This window comes from Rana temporaria, chromosome 2 (genome assembly GCF_905171775.1).
Source record: "Rana temporaria chromosome 2, aRanTem1.1, whole genome shotgun sequence".
Taxonomy (NCBI): Eukaryota; Metazoa; Chordata; class Amphibia; order Anura; family Ranidae; genus Rana; species Rana temporaria.
In genome coordinates this window covers 273,473,274-273,492,564 of record NC_053490.1, presented here as the reverse complement: position 1 = coordinate 273,492,564, position 19,291 = coordinate 273,473,274, and the positions used below count along the sequence as shown (strand labels likewise).

The 19,291-nt window shown below is 44.5% G+C and overlaps 1 protein-coding gene across 2 annotated transcripts in view; it reads right to left on the bottom strand.

Moving 5' to 3' along the window:
* The window catches only part of BSDC1 (BSD domain containing 1), a 40,507-nt gene extending 23,672 nt beyond the window's left edge, over positions 1 to 16,835 (bottom strand). Inside the window, exons 1-3 of one of the 2 annotated variants that reach the window (XM_040337037.1) lie at positions 16,729 to 16,835; positions 3,793 to 3,972; positions 1,548 to 1,608 (exon numbers count right to left, since the gene is read on the bottom strand). In XM_040337037.1, the coding sequence (XP_040192971.1) occupies positions 1,548 to 1,608; positions 3,793 to 3,972; positions 16,729 to 16,739 (252 nt within the window). In that variant the 5' untranslated portion in view covers positions 16,740 to 16,835. The remainder of the gene's footprint in view (positions 1 to 1,547; positions 1,609 to 3,792; positions 3,973 to 16,728) is intronic. The other variant, XM_040337038.1, reaches the window with a different exon arrangement.
* Positions 16,836 to 19,291: the final 2,456 nt, after the last annotated feature.

Sequence of the window (19,291 nt, the reverse complement as noted above, 5' to 3'; positions counted from 1 at the left end):
TACATTACAGATAAGACTCCATCAAATAAAAAGGAAACCACCACTGTCTCACACCCCGTTAATGATAGTTTTTAGGCAAATTATTGCTTTGTATGCATCACACAAAGTAAAGTGACACCCCTGGAATTATCACTGTATTCTCTAGCTAATGGAAGACAGTATCCAAAGCCAGCATGTTGGGTGACATAAGCCAAAATATCTTGGCACTGTGGGTACGGACACAGAATGATTGTTGCAAACTAATGTATGAGCAAAAATATGTTGTATTGAATGTTTGTCTTACATAGTGACTACTGCTGTTCTCTTCATGAGTCCTGTATAAGCAGAAAACATAAAACACATTGACCCATGAGGAATCACCTTATTTTAATGAACGAGGCAATCAGTTATGTATTGTACTAATTGCAAATTCATATGAATGTGCAGTTGGTCTCAATATCTGTGCAAATAGTTCTGTCTTGTTGTTTTTATCAACTCATGTAGTGGTTCAATGTTTTACTAGAACAAGTCTTGCAATAAAAGCTATTTTTTCCATACATATTGTATGCTTCTTGTCATGTGAGTAAAGTCTGACATAAGGTTTTTTTTATGTGTACCAGTATCTCTAATGCATGAGTGAGTAAAGTGGACCTAACCTAAAGCCCCGTACACACGGGCAGTATGTCGGGAGACATTTGCCGATACAAAAAACACTGGTTGACATTCTGCCTACGTGCATGTCGGTCTGTTCAGCCAGCTTCTGTCGGACGTCCATGCTGGAAAACCAGCAGCTGACCAACTCCCGATCAGTGCTCCCGAGAGCGCTGATCCGAGTGTTCTGGCGGGGGGGCCATCCCCCTGTCAGAACACAACTGCTTTTCGGCGGAGATCACTGTACTAACATTGCATGGTTAGTACAGCAGCTCCCACAGAAGCTGTCAGGTTTATTTCGTGCAACCCGAGGGTAAATAAACTGTACTGCGTACCCAGCTTTAGGCTTGCTCCAAGGCAGACCACTGATGAGTCCGTTTTTTTGTTCAACCAGTGACCACTGACCCCAATACCCCACCCATTCATTCAATGTGGATTGGGGAATCCTCACGCTAAGCTATTGTATTCTGACAGCAGGGAGATTTCTCCCCTGTCAGAATACACTGATCAGCGCTGCCAGCCATAGCCTGCAACACTAATTGAGTGGAAAAAATGCAACAGGGCGGTTGTACATGGATTGAAATTCGGCCGGTCCCTGCTGAACTGGCCAAACTTTGATCTGTGTATGGCTGGCCTAACAAACCTGTGGAAATAATAAAAATACTAATCTATCAGCAAATCAATAACTGTTCTATACTATCCTGTCATTCCCCCTCTAAGATGAGCCAACCTGACAAGCAGGCATCTGAAGGTGCGACCACACAAAATAAGGTGAGCCAGTAGAATCACATTAATAGTGTATTGACATAGTCAGTTTTTTTATGCTGCAAGACCTCACAATACCTGCCAAACTATTCTAAAAACAACTGTTATTCACAACTTCAAATGAGTTCAGAAACATGAGATTCAGCATTTACCTTGTCTCGTACGCTGTTGTAACTCTGCTGTATCCAGCTTCTCCACCAGCCCCCATCCTCCCTGTCAAGAAAAACATATACAAATTTACGTGCATACAGGTTTGGGTTAGTACAGATCATGATGAAAATATATGTAGCTAGAGTAGGCTGCCTTCTTCCCTAACATAATGAAGAATCATTTTAAGTAGAACTACTATACAGTCAAAACATTCTTATAGTCGCTTGCTTTACATTACAGGTGTTCAATACCAGCAATAAAGGAATGCTGACCCCTTCATAAATTTTTTTGTTAGTCACTTGCCTACCCCCTTTCCTGCCCAGGCCAACTTTCAGCGCTGTTGCACTTTGAACGACAATTGTGCTGTCATGTAGCACTGTACTCATATGAATTTTGTATAATTTATTTTCACACAAATAGAGCTTTCCTTTGGTTGAATTTAAACACCACTGTTTTTTTTTTCTAAACAATGTTTTTCTTTGTTTATAAAAAAAACTAAAAATCTCCTTCAATGATGTGCGCTGATGACGCTGCACTGATGGGGCTGCACCGATAATCAGAACAGAATCAGAACAGAATCCTGATTATCGGTGCAGATGTCCCCTTTCACACTTGTTGGTTACTGGTGTTCTATCGAATAGTTCCCTATGTCGAAAACAATGCCCACGCATGCGCAGTACATAATGGCACTCTAGACGATTTCCTGATTAGCTGGCTTGACGTCACCATAGCGCATGCGCACATCGTAGGAGGCATTTTTCCATTGGAGATAGCATTTGACAGACAGAATTGAAAACTATGCAAACTGCGGAGGGAGACCATAGTTGTCAGGTTATGCCTGCGGGCTTGGAAGCTAAGATCGTTTTTTATTTTTTTACCTCAGGTCTTCCAGCATAGGCGAGAGATGTGGGGACTTATAGACCCCAGATCTCTCCGTAAAGAGGACCTGTCATTAGAGGTGCGCATCTTCACTGGCCTCACGATTCGATAATGATTATGTCAACGATTCGATTTGATTTCGCAATGCATCGAGATTACTGCCCATGGTTTCATCAAAAAAATTCAAGCAGTCACAAGAACTCCATTATTTTTATCTGTTCTAAAAAATAAAAAAAAACTCTCTGCATGTAGCAAAGTCTAAACACAGCAGACAACTTAAAGAGGAGCTCCAGGCTCCCCCTAAAATACTACAGGAGAGGGTCAGAGACTGTAGACATTATACATGATATGGTCAAAGAATGCAGACATGATAAAGAAAATGGTCAGAGACTGCAGACATGATACAGGAGATGGTCAGAGACTGCAGACATGATACAGGAGATGGTCAGAGACTGCAGACATGATACAGGAGATGGTCAGAGACTGCAGACATGATACAGGAGATGGTCAGAGACTGCAGACATGATACAGGAGATGGTCAGAGACTGCAGACATGATACAGGAGATGGTCAGAGAATACAGACATGATACAGGAGAGGGTCAGAGACTGCAGACATGATACAGGAGAGGGTCAGAGACTGCAGACATACTGCCAGAGACTCTCAGAGATTGTGTTATTTGCTGCTGGAGATACATATATTGCTGATAGGGAAACACAATGCTAGATGAAATATGAAGCTGACAGTTCTGCACCTACTTGACATTGCTTCTATATCCTTGGGTAAGTGGCAGTAATTATATAGCCATTTTTAAAAATAGAAAGAAAGAGATCCGTAACCATTTTTAGTATACAGTGACCGATGAAACGGATGTGACCTGACACACACACTATATAAAACACATGACGGCCTCAATACCTAATTTGGTTAGTAGGAAGGAAGAGTTTGTGGGACTTTAAATGAGGTACCACTATGTCAGGTAAAAATAATAGCATAGAAATGAAGTTACAGTACATGATTTATTTATCACAATCTAGAATTCATATCGATATTTTGTATCAAATAGATAGGTAGTCACAAGACTTACACTAAATATGCTGCTCATAGCATGCAATAACAAATAGGAAATAGACATAGTATATGTTTCATGATAAAATAAATCGATTAAAGAACATATATAATAGAAACAAGTAACTGTGGGCATCTAGTGGCACTCATCACGTTTCTTGGCATTACAGACATTCATCAAGTGTTATGAAGTAATAAACTGGAAAGGAAAATGGACAGGGGTTCATGATAATGCCCTTGGAATAAGGGAGGAAAATTAGACTAATGTCCCAACAAGGTGGAGACAAATTGGGAAACTTACTGCACAGCCTCAAGGCCAAGTCCGGTATCTGCCAAGGAAAACGGGGGTGACTGCCATGATGTCTCACCCGGGGTTGAGATGGGGATACCCTCTAAAGACGGAGAACAGCGTCCAGAGCACAACGCGGTGGTCACAGCATGATCCAATATACTATGTGTACACAAGGAGTGCATAGTGTTCCTGGAAAAAATGGTGTCAAAAAGTGGGTTAATTAAAAAAAATATATAGAATATAAAAAATAAAATGTGTAGCAAGATATCTGTGTGTTCCCACAAAGGGACTACATGAAGGTGTGTGTGTGTGTGTAATGAAATCAAATAGGGGGAGGAAAAGACATACAATGATGGTGGCTGAGCTACCAGCGAAAAGGGTGACCTGTGTGTGGGATCGGTATGCGTGCTTCCTTATGGTTGAGTCAAGCAAATGAACCACCGGTTGCTCTAAGGCTACTATATACTCCCATTCCCAGGTGGGGCCCTGTCAATGTCATGCCTGATTGGCCACTCTACACAAGGGAGGCGGGGAGGGCATTCCCAGGTACGTGTGGTCATGCCACCAGCAGTGGGTCCCCGCCCATCTGGTATGTGGCCAATGATGTAAAAAGACGTCCTACGACTTGGATGACGCTGCGTTTGCAGCGTCAAAGCATGACATTGATTCGCAGGAGGCCAGGCCCCGCCCCCACCAAAGGTGGGGGGAGACGGGCTGCTGAACATCGCAACCTCGGAGCCAGAGAAGACACCCGACCCCCTCAGACCCAAGCTAAACTGGACAAGGGGTTGGGAAATGATCTGGCAAGGATAAGGGGTGGAATGTAATACATAGGAGAATGGTGGCATTGGAATCTATTGGCAATGGGGAATAAGTCTAATAACAAATTGCTGAACGCTGTTATGGCCCAGTATAAGGGCGATAAACAAAAGTTGATAAAGTATGTCAGGTGCGACAGGTCACTGGAAACGGATGTCTGCCACCCCATTATTTGGTATACCAAACGGATGTGACCTGACACACACTATATAAAAACACATGGCGGGAAGAGTTTATGGGACTTTAAATGAGGTACCACCATGTCAGGTAAAAATAATAGCATTGAAATTAAGTTACAGTACATGATTTATTACAATCTAGAATTCATATCAGATATTTTGTATCAGATAGGTAGTGACAAGACTTACACTAAATATGCTGCTTATAGCATGCAATACAAATAGGAAATAGACATAGTATATGTACATGATAAAATAAATCCATAAAGAACATATATAATAGAAACAAGTCTAAACACAGCAGACAACTTAAAGAGGAGCTCCAGGCTCCCCCCAAAATACTACAGGAGAGGGTCAGAGAATGCAGACATGATACAGGAGAGGGTGAGAGAATGCAGACATGATACAGGAGAGGGTGAGAGAATGCAGACATGATACAGGAGAGGGTGAGAGAATGCAGACATGATACAGGAGAGGGTGAGAGAATGCAGACATGATACAGGAGAGGGTGAGAGAATGCAGACATGATACAGGAGAGGGTGAGAGAATGCAGACATGATACAGGAGAGGGTGAGAGAATGCAGACATGATACAGGAGAGGGTGAGAGAATGCAGACATGATACAGGAGAGGGTGAGAGAATGCAGACATGATACAGGAGAGGGTGAGAGAATGCAGACATTGTACAGGAGAGGGTGAGAGAATGCAGACATTGTACAGGAGAGGGTGAGAGAATGCAGACATTGTACAGGAGAGGGTGAGAGAATGCAGACATTGTACAGGAGAGGGTCAGAGACTACAGACTAGAGCTGCACGATTAATCGTAAGAAAATCGCGATCTCGATTCAGAGCCCCCCCCCCCCCCGCGATCTCCAGGACGGATGACCCGCGATTTTTGGATGCGGCCATAGGAAAGTCCCCGGCTTTGGCCTAGCTCCGGAGCGGCGGCCATCTTGGTACACCCAGCGGCGGCTATCTCGTAGGAAATGATGTTTCGGCGCCGCCCTCTTGCTCCACCCCACACTCCTGCACAGTAATGATAGTGAGAAGGGGGAAAGTGGACATCTTGTTACACCCAACAGTTATTTTCAACACAAACCGGAACTTATGTGGTTAAATACAGTATATGTAAATCTGACAGACTGTTTACATGTTACATTTTACATGCTTGCTAATGTGACAGAACACCTCTGATTTTCACATTTAGTTAAATGTGAAAATCAGAGGTGTTCTGTCACATTAGCAACCATGTAAGCTCAGCAGGTTTGCTGCGGCTTTTAAAATTTAACATGTAAACAGTCCGTCAGATTTACATATAATGTATTTAACCACATAAGCTCCGTTGTGTTGAAAATAACTTTAAATAAATACCGTACATTTTTGAGAATCGGAGAATCGTGATCTTCATTTTATAAAAAAGAATCGCTATTCTAATTTTTCCCAGAATCGTGCAGCTCTACTACAGACATGATACAGGAGAGGGTCAGAGAATACAGACATGATATAGGAGAGGGTCAGAGACTGCAGACATGATACAGGAGAGGGTCAGAGACTGCAGACATACTGCCAGAGACTCTCAGAGATTGTGTTATTTGTTGCTGGAGATACATATGTTGCTGATAGAGAAACACAACGCTAGATGAAATATGAAGCAGACAGTTCTGCACCTACTTGCCATTGCTTCTATATCCTTGGGTAAATTACAGTTATTATAGAGCCATTTTTAAATAGAAAGAAATAAAGAGATCCGTAACCATTATTAGATATAAAGAAGGAGATCCGTGGGAGGTTATTGTCCTTACTCACTAGGGTTGGTGTCACCCGATCTGGAAAAAAATGGTGTCACCACCCCCCCTCCACCAACTATAGTCCCCCATCAGTATAGACCCCCCCCACTAAGTGCAGACCCCCCTCCCATATAGCCGCCCCCCCAGCATATGTCCATTTGCATTACAATACATTTTACAGACCTCAGAACAGCGCGGGATAGGCACAGCGGTGTGTCCCTTGGACTCCCTCCTCCTCCTGTGTAGGATGTAAACAGAGAGGAGGGGGAGGCATGTCCTGTTTTCTGGGACTCGGGTCTCCTGCAGCAGCCTGCAACACAGCGACGCCGGGCTGCTAGGGATGACGTCAGCGGGAGGCAGGAAAAGAGGGCGTGACCAACGCCCACAGCTCCTTTCGGCTCTGTTCGGAGAGGAGCGGCTCCATTCGGAGAGAGGCAAGGCACAGAACGGCGCGTGGATGAGGTCATCACCAACAATCGATTCGGAGATGCTGCGACTGGCATAATCACGATTCTGCGATTAAAATTAGCACCCTTACCTATCATGTCCTATTCCTATTACAAGTGGATATTTACATTCCTTGTAATAGGAATAAAAGTGATCAAAAAAATAAATAAAATAAATGTAAAGGGAAAGTGTAAAAATAAATTAAAATACAAAAAAATAAAGCGCCCCATTCCCTCATGTTTGCACGCAGAAGCGAACGCATGCGTAGGTCGCATCCGCATACGTAAACGGCGTTCAAACCACATGTGAGGTATCTCTGCACACGTTTGGGCGAAATAAATAATTCTAGCACCAGACCTCCTCTGTAACTCTAAACTGGTAACCTGCAAACATTTTTAGGTACCGAAAGTTTGGCACCATTGCAAGATTGTGTGCAATTTTAAAGCATGACGTTAGGTATCTATTTACTCTGCGTAACATAATTTCTTTCACCTTATATAAAAAAAATTGGGATCATTTTAGTGATTTTTTTTTTTTTTATTCATAAGAAACTACCTTATCACAGTGGAGAACCAGGAACAGTTCCTTACAGGTAAGGGTAGCCAATTCCTAAACTCTGCAAGCTAAAGTAATGGAAACCAGAAAAATAACCTTCCCAGTCGGAAGTACCAAGTTGAGATCCCGCAGAGTCCTGACCAGTGGAACAACACACGCAATGCCTTGCACAAAAGGCACACTCAAAGGTAAGTGAAGCAGCCCGTCTCTGAAAAAGGACTGGATTTGACCTACAACATACTTGCAAGGATGAAATCCACTAGCCTCGGACAAAGCAAAATCGGATTTCTAAGTTCTGTGGTAAATCTTCCTTGAAATCGTCTTCCAAGTCTTTAGTAGGGTAGGAATAGCTAAATTAGAGAATCACCTGTCTCTCAAGGCCCTGGCTTCCACTGGCATGACGTATGGAAGATTGGACCTTACAACAGAAGGTCAGGTCAATCCAGAAGGATCACCCACCAACATGTTCACGATGTCAGAGTACCAAGTTCACCTGGGTCAGATAATCAGAACCACCAAAATGTATTCCACTCAAAATCTTGCAAAGTGAGCGAGTTAGAAGTTGTAATGGTGGGAAGGCATAAATTAGAAAGAACTGGCTCCACATGTCAACAGATCATCTGCTGCAAACACTTGAGGATACCTGGTCCAGGAGATGAACCTGTGCAGCTTTTCACAGAACCTGGATGTCAAAAAGATTCACATCTGTGGTGCCCCACTATCAACAGAATTCCTTAAAACATCTCTGGGTGAAGTGCCCAATCCATTGGAGACAGTTGATAATCACTAAGAAAATCTGCCTTACAATTTTCCTCAATTCAAATGTGGGCCGTAGGCAGTGCAATTGCACCCAAGACATGTATGAGATCCGCTTCCTCCTGAGCAGCCCAAGGTGCCTCCTTGATCATTTACCTATACCACTGCCATGGCATTGTTCAACTGAACCCTTACACACGGTCGGTTTGGTCCGATGAGAATGAACCGAAGTTCATTTTCATCGGACCAAACCGACCGTGTGTATAGGCTATCGGTCTGTTTTCCTTCGGTCCAAAATTTTAAAACATGCTTCAAAACCGAACCGATGGACCACTGCCCCATCGGACCAAACTGATGGTTAGTACAGAAAAGCATCGGTTCAAAACACGCGCATGCTCAGAATCAAGTCGACGCATGCTTGAAAGCATTGAACTTCGTTTTATTCAGCACGTCGTGTGTTTGACGTCACCGCGTTCTGACCCGATCAGATTTTGGACTGACAGTGTGTACACATATCAGGCCGTACGGCCACTTCAGAGGTGAACCGATGAAAACGGTCCGTCGAACCATTCTTATCGGTTTTGTCCGACCGTGTGTACGGGGCCTTACAGGAAGGCCTGACCAATGCAGTAGGGTAAGCTGAAGCACCCTCAATTCCAAGATGTTGATGGGCAATGAGCTTTCCTGCAGTGACCAAGTTCCCTGGACCAAGAAATTGCACAGATCTCCACCCCAGCCCATCAGGCTGGAGTCTGTCATCGGGACCCTCCAGGATAAAGGGCGGATTGATTTTCCCATCTCCAGCATCCATGAGGAGATCCACCAGTCCAGAGACAGCCTTGTGCTGGGGTTTAACGAAATTGGGGAATCCAACTACTCTGTTATCCTGTTCTCTTTGGCCACTAGAACTACTTTTACGTAGGGAATCGCTGACACAAAAAAAAAAATGCTTTGACCGGGATATCATCCTTCCCTTTCAAGGACATACAGCTACATTGTATGGACAGGAAGTGGTTAATGAGGATGTACAAGGAAGAATTCAAACTTCTGCAAAAAAATTTGCGCAGTGCGTGCCGGTGTAGTGTCACATTCCGCTCCCCATCACAGATTGCTCCGGAAGTGAAGTTCCGTCGCCGCCATCTTGCTACACCCAACACCATTGCACAGTAATGATAGAGTGTGAAGGGGGCACATTTATTTTCAACACAAAACAGAGCTTATCTGCTTAAATACAGTGTTTGTAAATCCGACGGACGGTTTACATGTTAAATGTGAAAATCAGAGGCGTTCTGTCACATTAGCAACCATGTAAGGTCAGCAGGTTTGCTGCCGCTTTAAAAATTTAACATGTAAACAGTCCGTCGGATTTCCAAACACTGTATTTAAGCATACAAACTGTGAAATCTAAAACTCCGGTGGGTGTAACAAGATGCCCGCTTGCCCCCTTCTCACTCTATCATTACTGTGCAATGGTGTGGGGTGTAGCAAGATGGCAGCAACGGAACGTCACTTCCGGAGCAATCTGTGATGGGGAGCCGAATGGGACAAGACACCGGGCACCCACAGTAGTGATGCTGGCGCAGCGGAGAGGAGCGGGGCTTCGTACGTCTGCATCGCTGGACCCTGGGACAGGTAAGTGTCCGATTATTAAAAGTCAGCCGCTGCAGTATTTGTAGCTGCTGACTTAGGGCAGGGGTCTCAAAGTCCCATCATGCCTATGCCTGTGGGAGTCGTGCTTGTAACTGTCAGCCTTGCAGTGCCTCATGGGATTGTAGTTTTGCAACAGCTGGAGGGCCGCCAGTTTGAGACCCCTGACCTAGGGGTTCTTCAGGAGTAGACTCCTCAGACGAGGATTCTTCTGCATCACCTTCTACCAGTTCCTACCGGTTCCTCCTGGGAATAATAAGGAGAGGGGGAATGCTTTCAGTTTCATCCAAGGTGGTCCACACGGGCAAATATTCCGGAAAGCTTTTGCTGTACACCAGTGATAGCAGATGTGAATTCCTCCCTTTTTACAAAGGAACTAGAAAGGTGCCCCAGAAGTAGTGGAAATACCAAATAGGGGGAAAGAGTCAAAGCAGAACGGGAAAGAAAATGACCCTGAGGGAACACTGCATAGGGAGCTGTATCCAGGTTCCTCCCTACCTTTGGAAGATATTTTCTGCATACCTTCCCCTCTGCCATCAATGAGACAAGGCCTGCCGATGTGTATATACGGACCCTTGCTGGGAACAGTGGTCCAAGTCAGCCGAGAGGGCACTGAGCTAATAAGCAGCTGTGTGCCAATTTCCCCATAAATATGCCAGTGACCCCTGCTCCCACAAGGAAAAGTGGTGCGATGTGCCCCTCCCCCAAAACTTGCTGCAACCTGTAGTCACACAAGGAATGATCACAAGCAAAAGCTACATGGTGTTACCTCCCAATACTTGCTACGACCTCTGGTTCAATCAGGAAGGCAGTACTAAGAGAACTAAGCTATTCCAGAAACCTTCATGTCAGTCAACTTTTTTCCAGAGCACCAAAGATGCCTCAAAATCCATGACAGTGTGAGAACCGGCACATGCCATCTATTGTTTCACTACTAGTCCATGTCTTTGAATGAACAAACCAGGCAGTGCCCAGCTCTTGGCCACAGTATCTGCACTGCTTTTTGAATACTAGAGCATCCTATGTTTTAGAGCAAGGGTGCTCAACCTGTGGCCCTCCAGCTGTTGCTGAACTACAGGTCCCATCATGCCTCAGCCTTTGGGAGTCATGCTCGTAACTGTTCAGCCTTGCAATGCGTCATGGGACTTGTAGTTCCGCAACAGCTGGAGGGCCACAGGTTGAGCACCCATGTTTTAGAGCCCCCAGAGCACTGTAGTGCAAGGCTAAATTGAAGTGCAAGCACTCAGAGGCATGTGGATGAGAGCTTACTTCAATTAGCAGGATCAAAGGAACAGTGTGTTGAGCAAAATGTGGGGATAGCCATTGCCACCCCGATTCTGAATAATTCTGGTTGTCTATGATGCAGGTCATCTAATTTCAACTTTTTCTGAGTCTCTTACCCTAGAACAAACAAATGAAGTAAGGAAAAGTCCAAAATCCTGATGGACGTGCTAATTCCAAGTTAGTGGATCAAAACACTAGAGTTATTAGATTAGCATTAGGGCCAAGTAGATGCAAAAAAAAAAGACGCTGCACTATCCTCTGTGTATTAACCTGTGAATGAAATCTCAAAAAAAAATTAAAAAAATAAAACGGTGATGCTAATCAGTAACTAGTAACAGGTAACTAGTATTTTCAGAGGTTCAGCGTTAGTCGTCTCCATACTTCCTCAACAAAATGTTCCTTTAATAAAATCCAAGTGATTACAATATAACAGGCAGATAACAGAGGCTGATAAAATGGCTGATTACTACTGTTACAACGGAAAACACCACAAAAGAGTGGCCATTTCTATGACCAGTGTTTAAGATTTTATATCAAAATTGGCAAATCAAGGCATATTGTAACTGAAAGCCAGTACAGTGGAATTTACTATCAGTGGAAACAAGCATCATTTAGTATTTTAAGTTACTGTACATGGGCAAATAATTTTAGCTTTGGCAGGTGTTGACAGCTGCTTACCGTATTTATCGGCGTATAACACTCACAGGCGTATAACACGCACCCAAACTTTAAGAGAGAAGTTTCAGGAAAAAAGCTTTACGCAGGCACAGTATTTTCAGGGTAAAAAAGTGAGAGTTATACGCCAATAAATACAGAAATTAAAGTGTTACTAAACCCAGGACCCTGCATTCACTATATCTGGCATCCCAACATACACAGAACAAGGAATTGCAATAGTAAATAGTAAATATAAACTGCTAAATACCCTTTCTCATCAGCTATCAGCTGTATATAGCAGTCTTGTGACTTATATCAGTGTCTGGTTAAAGCTTGTAGGAGGAGTTTTCATTCTGCACCGACTGTCCTCTAAGTCTGCATGACCCCCCGACCATGTCTGGACAGTGCTGATTGGCCCTCTACTGATCGCATGCACCCTCCCAAGAAAAGAAAAAACTCTTGCACTACATACCATACTGAGCATGTGCAGAGTACCCCAAAGGCTCTGTTTTATCAGCAGAGAATGGGGACAGTAAAAGAAGGGGAGGGTAAAAGAAGTCAGGATCAAACAGCCTTTTTACACAATGCAGAGTATTAACCCCTCAGGTTCCACAGTGAGTATAACAAGAATGCTTTACTGCATACACAGACCGATTCTTCTGTTGTGAGTTTAGCTACACTTTAACAGATAACCTCAGCCCTGAATGGATACACGGAGCTCTGGCTCGGCTTGGGTGCCCCCTGTAGCAAGCTGCTAGCTCAGGAGCACTCAAAGGAGGGAGGGGCTAGGAACAGCAAAGAGGGACCTGAGAAAAGAAGGATCCGGGCTGCTCTGTGCAAAACCAACTGCACAGAGGAGATAAGTATAACATGTTATTAAAAAAAAACAAGCCTTTACAATCATTCTAAAGTGTATGGTGTATGTAAACTCTTAACAATTATTGTCTCTGCTTATTACACCACTGGGAGCATTCTATTAGATGTGATTGCAAAAAAAAAAAAAAACGGTTGATCTTGTCAGAAAGACAGAGCTCTCCATTATCCTCTGCACACTTTCTGTGTTTATCTCAAAGTGTGATAAACCCTGCTGGTTGTTAGCTTGGACCACAGAATGATTAGTGTTTATGTTGAAGATATCTGAAAATGAGAGTGGTTGAGTAGTTCAGCAGAAAATTGGGCAGGGCTGACACCACTTTACAAAAATGTAACAGGTAACTAGTATTTTCAGAGGTTCAGCGTTAGTCGTCTCCATACTTCCTCAACAAAATGTTCCTTTAATAAAATCCAAGTGATTACAATATAGAAGGCAGATAATAGACACGATCATATTTCGGCATGAAAAAAACGTTTTAAAGAAATGTAATTTAAAATAATCGTGTGTGGGCTTCACATCATTTTTTGGCTTCTGATAAACGACAACATTTTTTTCCGAACATGCTGCATTTTTTAACGACGTTTTAAACAATGTCGTTTTTCAGGTTGTAAAAAATGTGTGTGGGCTAAAACGACGTTAAAAACCTGTGCATGCTCAGAAGCAAGTTATGAGATGGGAGCGCTCATTCTGGTAAAACTACCGTTCATATTGGAGTAAGCACATTCATCACGCTGCAACAGACAGAAAAGCGCGAATCGTCTTTTACTAACACGGAATCAACTAAAGCAGCCCAAAGGGTGGCGTCATCCGAATAGAACTTCCCCTTTATAGTGCCGTCGTACGTGTTGTACGTCACCGCGCTTTGCTAGAGCATTTTTTAAAAACAATGGTGTGTGGGCAACGTCGTTTTAATGATGAAGTTGGAAAAACTTTGTTTCATGCCGAAAAATTATCGTGTGTACGCAGCATTAGAACCGCATTTCCGGCAGATCGACAGGTAATTCTCGGTATTTACATGGTTTTAAAATGAATAAAACACAGGAATTGAAGATGTACTGCATTTTTTTTGTCTTGACATACACTTTAAATGAAATGTAACTGAATGACATTTAGGGGCCCAATTAGAAATGACAGTATGACCTCACTGAGGCCTTAGCACACTGCTTAAAGCCCCACTCTGGACAGAATGTGTAAAGTGCCCCTAAGGCTCTGTTCTATCAGGAGATGGTTTGGAGACTGTGGAAGAAGGGGAGGATTAGATAAGATCACAAAGCCTTTTTACACAATGCAGAGGATTAATCCTCTTAGGTTCTACAGGGACTATAACAAGCATGCTTCACTGCATATACAGACTGATTTTACTGTTGTGGGTTTAGTAACACTTTAAATCTAGAGGTAGAGAAAAAGCTATAATACTTCTACCACGACCTGCAACTTGTCCTTTGAAGCCGCTTACCTTCACCATTCTGCCAGTCAAAGGCTTTCTGATATCACTATTTACAATGCAGGACAAGTAGTCCTGCATTCTACATTAGAACAACCCGACCCTATTCTAGAATCTTGTAGAGGAGAGAGAAAAACATGCGACTGGCCTCTATCCCACATTGTTGAAGGACAAGTGCCCTTTCAGACAAAATGCACTTATCAATTTTGCCCCTCTGCCCTAACCTAAACAAACCCACCCTTCCCCCTCCACAGATGCATACTTACCTCAATCTAACAGCCGTGGTCTGCGGTGACTGTTAACATCCAATGCTTCAAATATCACTCTCCTAGCCACAATGCCAGAGATTAAAGGAGATGGCAGGAGACAGCCCCACAAAAGTCTATGTTGCTGTAAAGTGCAGGTGCAGCCAGGAGAATGAGACTTGCATCACTGGATGTAAACAATCATCAGAGGCTGCAGCCATTGGATCTAGGCAAGTATGAATCTGTAGAGGGGGAGGTTAGATAAGATAATTAAACTCATACTTCAGGCAAAGTCCTTGGGACATGGCTACCTGCATTTTAGAAATAGTACGTAAAATGCAAGCCACGCTGTACAGGAACACAATGGTGTCCAGTGGATCCACTGTCCACTATAAACAGGCCCTTCGGTTTACTAAGGCACTGCATATTAAGGATGAGCTCAGGTGTGTTCACAACCCCACGTGCCCGAGCTCACCAGGAAGCTGACACTGTGTAGCGCTAATCACAGGCAGTGAGACATTTCCCAATCTCTGTAGCTGCGGATCGGGAAATGTCTCACTGCCTGTGATTAGCTCTGCGCAGTGTCAGCTTCCTGGCGGGCTCAGGCATGTGGGGTTGCAAACACACCTGAGCTCATCGGCCGGCCAATATTTGGCCATTTTTGATAAATCAGCAATGGCCGATTATTATCAAAATTAGGCCGATATTTAACACTGACCGCCTTTCCTCCTCCCTTCTCCACACTCAGCGGCTCTGGCAAGCATCAAGCGCCGCGCTGAGTGTGTGAAACTGACAAGTAACAGAGAGGAGCTGTCAGAAATTGAGCTCGATGTCGGGGTGGGCGGTACCCAGCAGCTACAGCCAATGGGATGGTATCTGGGCGGGCCGCTATGTATATGTGGCCCTGCCCACTTTCTTAAGCAGCCCAATCATTGGCTGGTGTAATATAGCTGCTGGGTCCCGCCCACCCCCACATCAAGCTCAATTCTGACAGCACTCTGTCTCTCTCCTCTGTGTTACTTGTCAGTTTCACACACAGTTACACTCGGCTCAGTGTGAAAACTGCCAGTGCCACCGCCAATCAGTGCCATCTGTCAGTGCCACCTGCCAGTGTCGCCAACCAGTGCCACCCGCCAGTGCCACCTGCCCAGTTTCAAACCAGAACCACCAGCCAGTGCCACCTGCCAGTGCCAACCAGTTCCAACTGCCAGTGCCACTGCCAATCAGTGCCATCTGTCAGTTCCAAATCAGTACCACCTTCTAGTGTCAACCAGTGTCATCTGTACTGAAAACATCAAGTGTGTGCTAGAGTGACAGGAGCAAGCAGGAAGGAGTGGGTGAATTTTTATTTTTATTTTTTAATCGGCATCATATATCGGCCGCCCCAATTTCAAAATATCATCATCGGCCAGAGAAAAGCCCATATTGGTCGACCTCTAATCCTTACTGCATATCATGAACAACTGCCCTTTTTTTTAGCATTGGCTGTATTTCAGCACTGCTGATCTCTTGCAACCTCTTTGCAGCACTTCCTGTCCGCATGTATGCTGTGATGGCTGCATTTCTTAGAGCAGGTTTACCACTGGTGACTAGGAATGGGCTCGGGCGTGTGCGAGATCGCACCAATCCAGACAGGAAGCCGACACTGCTAATCACAGAAAGTAAGACACTCTTTCTAATGGTGACAATAGTAGACTATGCCTGTATAATGTGGGTTGAAATGGGCACTGATATTCTCAATTAGAAGCCCAGGCAACAAGGTAACAGCTGTCCCTTTTGGGACAGATGGTTGTCACCTATAACAGAAAGTGCCCAAACAAGTATCTTCATGGCAGCATCAGCAGTTATTATTTAAGCTGAAAATTAACCAATATTAAAAATGACTTTTAAAAAACATGAAGGTGAGATGTGACTCTGGGTTATACCTTCTAGAAATGTTGGCTTTTGCCTATTATATCCCCTGGCTGGTTCTAAGAACATACTATCCAGCTATCATATCGATGGAGCTCAGTCTGCTGGGGACCTGTCTAGGCGTGTGCATTTCATACAGGGAGGAGGGAATAAACAAGTGTCTCAGAGCGACATATATGTAACACCCGGACAGGGCAGACATCGAGCGCAGGGGTGACAGTGCTGCATTGTGGGCGAAAGGGCTCTCTACACCTCCACAGTCCACCGCTAGAGAGTACAGGTGCCCCGGGTGCTACAAACCACCCTCTCCAGCCTCCCTCATCCTTATACATCACTCTTACCCTTCCGCCATGTTGGCTCCGTGACATCACCAATATTTACCGACCTCTGACCCCGTACATCCGGCTGTGGCCATCAAGCCGGAAATGCGTGGGCGGAACCTAGCGTTTTGTATGGGTAGGAGGAACTCAGAACGTGTGTGGGAGGAGCCTAGAAAGTGTTGGGCGCCTTCTAGAACATGTGTAGGAGGTGACTAGAACTAGTTGGGAGGAGTCTAGAGGGTGCTGGGAGATACCCAGAACGTGTGCGCGAAGAGTCTAGTGTAGGAAGGATTCCACAACGTGTGTGGGAGGAGCCTAGAGAGTGTTGGGAGATGCACGGACGTGTGTAGGAGGAGCCTAGAGAGTGTTGGGAGGATCTCAGGGCGTGTGTGAGAGCGGCCTAGAGAGTGTTGGGAGGAGACTAGAGAGTGTTAGGAGGATCCAAGGGCGTGTGTGAGAGCGGCCTAGAGAGTTTTGGGAGGATCCCAGAACGTGTGTAGGCGGAGCCTAGCGAGTGTTGGGCGGGTCCCAGGATGTGTGTAGGAGGAGCCTATAACCTGTTGGAAGGATCCCAGAAAGCGTGTAATGATAGGACTGAGGGACGCTAAAAAGTTGCTTTGCGTGTTATAATGCGCATGCTCTGTTGTTTTGGCATTAGAGCTAGAAGCAGGCTATGTTACCCCTCTGGACTGGAATTGGTTGGAATTATCATAGACAAAAACAAAGCTGTGAGCTTGTGTAGCTCCAAGCCAAGATATAATCTTTGTCACTATATTTCTATATAATGTCCTTCTACTACAGAGTCACAATTAGCAAAGATTCTTCTATGGAGAAAAATGCAGCAATTCGTATATAGACATTTATTTTTATTTTTTTTAGCATTTTATGCACCAAATAAAAGTGACGCATGACAATTTGTTCTTTCATTGCGTGATAGCTGCGCTCTGTCATTCACATACGGGGTACCCAGTGGCAGTGGAGGGTGAGGGTGCAAATAAGCATCCCCTTTTGGGTGGAGCTCCACTTTAAAAAAGAGGTCTATAAAGCAATTATTACTCTCCCTCCTATATTCGTGGCGATACCTCTCATGTGTCTCTATTAGACCCCAGATATGTCCTCTGTTCTCAAAAGCATCCGATCAAACCAAGATCAGTTTGATCAGAAGTGACAAAGTCCTTGTTGCTTCCAGCTTCATTCCTCAAACAGGAGGGGAAGGTATGGATGTACTGTCCTGTCCTTTGTACATAGCTGGCATGAAAGAGATCAGTGGGTCCCCTGATTGTACCAGAGAGCCCGGGAGTGGTGGTGGACAGCAGTGGGGGGAAGGGTTTCCCCTTCCACACCTTATAAAAGTGACCAGCAGCTGTAGAACCACTTGGATCACTTTTACAGGAAAAAAAAGGGGTATGTACTAAGGGCTCGAAGTGGTTAACGTACAACATTTGTGTGAGTGCTTAATTATTTTGGCAAATTGAACAATCAATAATATAAATCACTTTTTTTTTTAAATAAACATGTTATCCTTATCAGTTCTGAGAGAGTTATGCCCTGTACACACGATCGGTTCGTCTGATGAAAACGGACTGATGGACGAACCGATCGTGTATGGGCCCCATCGTTTTTTTTCCCATCGGTAAAAAAAAATAGAACTCGTTTTACAATTTTCTTATGGTTAAAAAAAACCGATAGAAAAAACGATCGTCTGTGGGGAAATCCATCGATCAAAAATCCACGCATTCTCAGAATCAAGTCGACGCATGCTCGGAAGCATTGAACTTCATTTTTCTCAGCACGTCGTGTTTTACGTCACCGCGTTGGACACGATCGGATTTTTAACCAATGGTGTGTAGGCAAAACTGATGAAAGTCAGCTTCATCGGATATCTGATGAAAAAATACATCGGTCCGTTTTCATCAGACGAACTGTGTACAGGGCATCACTGTTCAGACTGCCCCTGTGTTTCTTGCTAAATGGAGAAAATACATTGGGCCGGATTCAGAAAGACAGTAGATACGCCGACGTAACTCCGAATCTAAGCCCGTCGTATGTTTAAGTGTATGCTTAAACTGAGGTACACTTAAACATGCCTAAGATACGATGGCCTGCGCCGTCGTATCTTAGGGTGCAATATTTACGCTGGCCGCTAGGTGGCGCTTCAATTGAGTTTGGCGTAGAATATGCAAATGAGTCATTACGCCGATTCACGAACGTACGCTTGCCCGTCGCAGTAAAGATACGCCGCTTCCGTAAGAGATACGCCGCGTAAAGATAAACATGCCCCCTAGGTGGCGTATCCAATGTTAAGTATGGCCGTCGTTCCCGCGTTGCAATTTGAACATTTTACGTCGTTTGCGTAACTCGTCCGTGAATGGGGCTGGACGCCATTTACGTCCACGTCAAAACCAATGACGTCCTTGCGACGCCATTTAAAGCAATGCACGCCGGGATAATTTAGGGACGGCGCATGCACAGTTCGTTTGGCGTGGGGACGCGCTTCATTTAAATGAAACACGCCCCCTACCCGCCAAATTCCGTCGGGTGATTTACGCTACGCCGCCGCAACTTTACAGGCAAGTGCTTTGTG